Raw genomic sequence first — 6,498 nt, 5'->3', positions numbered from 1 at the left:
ACAGTCTTTAGGATAGAAGCCATAGAGCTGGTTTGAGAGGCGGTAAAGTTCAGCCAGCATCACTCAGGCGCTGAGATTCAGAATGAATGATTAACATCACAAAAGCCTCTCTGCATCTCCACACTGTAGAACAAAAGAGCCGGATTCATCTGCCGGTGTCACCGGCTCTCTCCTTGTGTCTTCCATCGGAAATCTCCATCAAGGGCTGGGAGTGGCTGCTGTCTTTGTGAGAGGAGAGGAGAGGAGAGGAGAGGAGAGAGGCCACCGTTCACACCCTGAGATGCTCTGCAGGCTGGAGGAGGAAGAGGAGATGTCTCTACTGGAGCTACAGCAGAGGGTGGACTGTATCATCACCCATGTTGGTGAGTGAATTATTCTCTGCTGAGGCTGATGGGGGTGTGTTACAGCTGTGATTGATCTTTCTATCGCTGATTCAGATGCAGTCCATGAATTCTGGGGTTTAGGGGAAACCATGAGGTTTCCTGATGGACAGTGATAGAAGCTTGATTTTAGACCTCTATGCTTTATTTTAGCATTGAATGTCATGTTATCACACACAGAATGTGAAGATGGACAGCAATTGCAGAATTTTATTGGTTTATTTGATTTTACTATTATTCATTTTTATTTCTTAATTTATGGAGGGGATTTTGAGGTTATTAGGTCTTTGCATAGGAATTACCAACTGATTTTGTTTCTAATTTTGCACCTGTTTGTTTCAGAATCACATACTTCATTTAATAAAATTAATTCAATTAAAAATACCCTTTCAGCAAATTCAGAAAATAAATACAGCTTAGTCAAATTTAGATACAGCTTCTCAACTAAATAAAAAATAAAATGTGGACTTTTATTATTATTATTATTATTAATACATATTTGTGTGTACTTGTGTGTATAGATTTAGACAAGGCTTTAAATATTTTCACATTTACAGTTTACCACTGAATTACCTGTCCAAAGTAAAAACATTAATTAAAAAAAGTTAACATCATTCAATATTAATAATAATATTACACATTATTTATAGTATTTATTAATACTATATTCTATTAATATATTATTCAATAAAAAAATAAACAATGTGTGTGTAATTAATATAACATAATATAAGTTCATAAAGTTAATTATTATTAGATTTTTATTTAAACATTTTACGAGAGGTGCTGTTTGACTATAAACAATGCAGGCTGTATGAATAAGGCTCCATTCCACTGAATCCATAGCAGAAAGCACTGATTTTAGTGTATCAAAGTGCAAAGATGCTATTTAATTTGATTATTTTTTAGCATTTAAATATATGACTTTTTTGAGGTTACAATAATGTCTTTGCATAGAAACTACCAGCTAATAAAGGATGTCTAATGAATTGATGGCACCTGTTTGTATCAGAATCACATACCTTAATTAATTTGACATTTTCAGCAAATTTAAAAAATAAATGCGGTATGTAAAAAACAGCATACTGTAGATAAATCTGGTTGAATAAGAAATCTCCTCTCTGAGAAGGTGTTTACGCCACACAGTTGTATTTTTCATCTTCCTGTACCATGAAAAGCAGGGAAATATGCAGGTGCTTCCCCATGCCAGTGAGTGAAGTAGGTTATTGTGCCATGCTGCTGTTAGCGCTGTCCTGCATGAGAGAGAGGCACTGCTGCCGCCCCCACTGCAGCCCTCGGGGGATGTAAAGTCAGTTGCCATGGAAACTGAGGTGGGCCAGCTCAGCCATATTGATTCACAGAGACACTCCATGCTTTAAACACACACTCACTGTTTCCTAAGTTCATTATCCGCATTATAACACACCGCTGCTTCAGCTTTCTGAGCCAACTGAAAACCAGCAGGCGTTTTAAACAATGGTTAAACCATTTGCTTTCAATTCACTGCACTGAACTGGACTTTCAAACTAGAAGTTTGAAATATCCAAATGTTCAAATCCAAACTTATTGGACGGCCTCTCAAACCTGCCTTTGGTTGTGAACAAACAATAGAAAAATACAAGAGTTATTTTTGAGTTTTGCTGAGAGGAAATCAGCATTAGCGGCATCTCTGGTGATTTGTCAGAGTATCAGCCTCTCTGAATGAGTCACAGATGTGGCCATCCGGCCCTGTAATAGCAAGATGACTAAACACTGAGAGGTTCTGCTCTCTGATTGGTCACATATGACATCCCTCTCGTGTTCATTTCAAAGCTGAGTGATAAATTGCTCATTTCTGGATGTAGAGCTCATGAATATTTAACATGCCGGATGAGCAGTTAAGCGTTCTATAAGACAACAGCATCTGAGCCTAACACAGTGTACATTTGCATATATTAGCTGATCTTCATATTTACACTACCTTTCAAAAGTTTGGGGTTGGTAATATTTATTTTCATGTGACTGAAGACAGGAATAAATTGCATTTTAAAATATATTCAGTAGAAAATAATATTTCACAGTATTACTCTTTTTACTTTATTTTTGTTTACTTAAACAATTTTACCGACCACTTTTAAATGCAAGTTTAATAAGAAAAAATATTGGCGACATTGGGGTATATTTCATCTTTACGCTTTTTTCTTCACTTTTAAAGAAGAATATGGGAAAAATGTGGCTTTTTGGTGATGCTAAACATAGGCCAGGGTTGACATGGGTAAAAACATTTTAACAATATCATAACATTACTGCAATGTTAGGAAAGACTTTTACTTTGAATGTTTTTTAATATTATCAATACCTTTTTATGACTTTACAACAAAGTTTGTTGCACACACAGCATCACACCCACAAGCTTAAGCACACACACATTGTCTGAATTTCTGAACACAAATCAGTTGAAATTTCATTCATATCATTGTATATCATAACAGTATTTTTCACAGAACCTGTTTTTCAATACACTATCTTTCAAAAGTTTAATGTCAGTAAGACTTTTTAATATTTTTGAAAGAAGTTCATTATGCTCACCAAGGCTGATTTTATTTGATCAAAAAATACAGTAAAACAGTCATATTGTAAAATATTATTACAATTTAAAATGACTATTTTAATAGATCTTAAAATGTAATTTATTTCTGTGAGGCAAAGCTGAGTTTTCAGCGTCATTACTCAGTCTTCAGTGTCACATGATCCTTTAGAAATCATTCTAATATACTGATTTGCTGCTTAGGATTTTTTTTTTTTTTACTATCAATGTTGAAAACAGTTGAGCTGCTTAATATTTTGGTGGAAATTCTTCATTTTTTTTTCATCAGGATTCTTTGGTAAATAGAATAGAACAGCGTTTATTTGAAAAAGAAATTTTATAACACTAGAAATGTACTTACTGTCACTTTTGATCCTTGCTAGATAAAAGTATTAATAATAATAATGAAAAAAAAACCTTACAGACCTCAAACTTTTAGCATATGGCTGTAATATATCAAAACTAATTGACTTAACTTAACTTAACTTAAACCTCTAAAAGGTTTTAAAGAAACTGAATCAATAACATAAAATAACAAAATAAAATAGGCAATTAACAACTTAGTTCCTGACTGCATTTTGACCCGTCAAATTCTATATACAGCCCAAAATCCTTGAACTGGGCTTTATTTCAAGCTGCTATCAGCGTGACAGTATCTCCAAAGACTTGGACTCACAATAAAACAGCGGCAGTGAGCAGTGACGCTCAACAGCAAATCCAAAAAGGTGAACAATAGGAAGGTCATTGTACTTCCTTCCCTCCCTCCTCTCTCCCTCCTCCCCTCGCCCCGTCTGCTTTTGTGGGCTGCTCTGTATAATATCTGTTATAGCTTCAATGCTGCGCTCATGTCAATCAATATTTTATTCTCACACTGTCTAGGTTAGATTGCTCCGATATACGGGAAGTTCTCCTTCCGGATCAAAGTCAGGCGTAGTCTAGTTCTCAGAAATCAAATGGGGCCAAATGGGGCTCTTCACTCATCCAAAAACAAACTCCAGCATATTCAGTTGTCAGACGTGATTGGGACTTTGACCGGGACTGGCTTCTATGGTCAGATGAAACAAAAAAATAAAAAATAAAAAGTACCCCATGTCCACAGTTAAATATACTGCTGGATCTTTAATGTTGTGGGCCTGTTTTTCTGCCAGAGGTCATGGACATCTTGTTCAGATACATGGCATCATGGATTCTATCAAATACCAACAGATAAAAAAATCTAAACCTGACTGCCTCTGTTAGAAATTGTATTGTGGGCCGTGGTTGGATCTTCCATCAGGACAATGATCCAAAACAAACATCAAAATCAACACAAAAATGTCTCACTGAGCACAAAATGAAGCTTCTGCCATGGTCCCAAGTCCTCTGACCTGAACCCTATAGAAAATGAGTGTGGTGAACTGAAGAGAAGAAGCACCAGCATGGAGCTGAGAAAACTCAGAGCTGTTATCTTGGGAAAAGAATGTTGCATTAATTGGGTGCCGATAATTGTGGCTAATGTGAACTAGAGAAAAATATTTTTCATAATAAGATTTTCCCCCCACTTGCCATTGTTTTACTTCAATGATAGGTTTGAATTTTGTGAATTATTTTGAATGAAAGATCAAAAGGATAAACAATGCAGATTTATTTTCACAGCCACCTTTGCTCATATTTACCAAGGGTGCCAATATTAGTGGTTGGGACTGTATCTTTAATATTATTATTATTATCATCGTCATCATCGCTTTTGTAAATAAGAATTACATAATCAACAACAATAATAATAATAATAATAATAATAGTGATGTAAAAAAGTAAAACTATGGCAAGTCAGTAACAGAAATTTAATTATGCCAATAAAATTATAAATGGCATAATATAAAATCTGAAAATTTATAATAATAATAATAATATATTAATATTATTAAAAAATGTAAAACTATGTATATGTCAATAGAATAAAATGAATTATTAATGCCATGATATTAAATTATAAATGTATTAAATAATAATAATAATAATAATAATTTTCACTGACCCCCTTGCACCAAAGATCACGATAGTTTTCAGGCAGTTATTGTATGTTACCATGCAGCTTGAGTGTACCTTTTTGAAAAACAGTAATTACAATGAATTATTTCAAACAATTATTTTCTCAGTTCAAAGACATTCCATATATTCTTGCAACTGAGCTTGTTCTTGAGTGTGTGTCAGACTGACTGTGATTTCTGGAGATCCAGACAGTAAAAGCGTGTCTTATTTTACATGCACAGGTTTCCATCCACAGGAATGTCTGAAGTTATCCATAAAACATTAGCTCACCTACAAGTGAGCGCTCAAACAAGCATGGAATCACTGTTTGGGTTCGTTTCCCACTTTTTGCTTCTCAATTTAGCGTGTTACATTTGTTTTCCACTGTGAAAGTGACTGAAAAAAGTTGAGTCCTCAGGTTTAGATTTAACAGTCAGTGCCACATGATGCCGTCTCATGTGTGAGGGTTGCGGGGAGGGGTTGGTGGAGCAGTCCTGCTGGTGGAAAACTTCCATACGGGGTTTGTGTGTGTGTGTGTGTGTGTGTGTGTGTGTGTGTGTGTAGCAGGGCTCTGTTTTGGGGTGGAGAGGGGGAAAGGAATCTGTGTTTGCGAGAAGTTCTTGCTGACGTACTTTAACCACAGAGTGCTGTGCAGTGATGAATGTCTCACTGGGAGAGAGAGGAAGAGGAAACTACTGGTGCTTCTGGCATTCTCAGAGTTATTTGTAGAAAGCATGTCAATGTGTTACCTGCGTTTCAGAGGCACATGCACCTCTGTTAACATCTTTGTAGACACTCGGGAGTAAGACAGGACCTGAAGGAGACACACGGAGTGAGGGAGTCTGTGGGTCTCCGCTGCACTTGGGACCTCTCGCGTGGCGCGGGACTGTCAGCACAATGGGTTCAGTTATGTGTAAGTCAGCATTCTGTCTTTTCAAGCAGATTTTAAGAGCATTTGGGCCTGAGGACGAACTTTGTGTTTATCGTCTGTATTTCTGAGAATGATATAAGGAGACATTTCTGAGAGAGTTACAGCTCGGCTGGCTTTGGTTGCGAGCTGTGAGGTGTTTCTGGGGGAAAAAGAGGTTTATGGGCTTAATGATTACACACACAGCAATGTGACCAGAAAAAATGTGCCAGTTGGTATTCCATTGATTCAGAACGGTTTACTTCTTCGTAATCCTGCCTCAGGAGTTTCGTTTAGTCAGATACAGATAAGAAAGTTCTGTTTGTGGTTAACATGAAGGTCAAGGGGAAGAAAGTCAGAAGCTTTTAAATGGATAAAGTTCAGACAAAAATGAAAAGTCTGTTATTGTTTATTCACCCAGTATGTTGTTCCAAACAGACTTTATTTTTGTGATTTTTTTTATTTTTATTTTTTTTAAGAATGTCCTGTCCGTTTTATGGATGTAAATGAGGACTGGGACTGTCAAGCTCCAAAATGACAAAACATGCCATAAAATATTATAAAAATTTGAGATTTTCTTGGCCGATTCCAATTTTTTTTTTTTTTTTTTTTTTTTTTTTTTTGCCCATACCGTT

The 6,498-nt window shown here is 35.9% G+C and overlaps 1 protein-coding gene across 1 annotated transcript in view; it reads left to right on the top strand.

Moving 5' to 3' along the window:
- Positions 1 to 6,498, top strand: part of LOC107674528 (guanine nucleotide exchange factor DBS-like) — a 69,818-nt gene continuing 63,320 nt past the window's right edge. The window contains exon 1 of the mRNA XM_016468512.1: positions 1 to 362. Coding sequence (XP_016323998.1) covers positions 281 to 362 — 82 coding nt within the window. The 5' untranslated portion in view covers positions 1 to 280. The remainder of the gene's footprint in view (positions 363 to 6,498) is intronic.

The sequence above is a fragment of the Sinocyclocheilus anshuiensis genome, unplaced genomic scaffold, assembly GCF_001515605.1.
Source record: "Sinocyclocheilus anshuiensis isolate Anshui unplaced genomic scaffold, SAMN03320099.WGS_v1.1 scaffold572, whole genome shotgun sequence".
Lineage (NCBI taxonomy): Eukaryota > Metazoa > Chordata > Actinopteri > Cypriniformes > Cyprinidae > Sinocyclocheilus > Sinocyclocheilus anshuiensis.
This window is presented reverse-complemented; position numbering and strand designations above follow the sequence as displayed.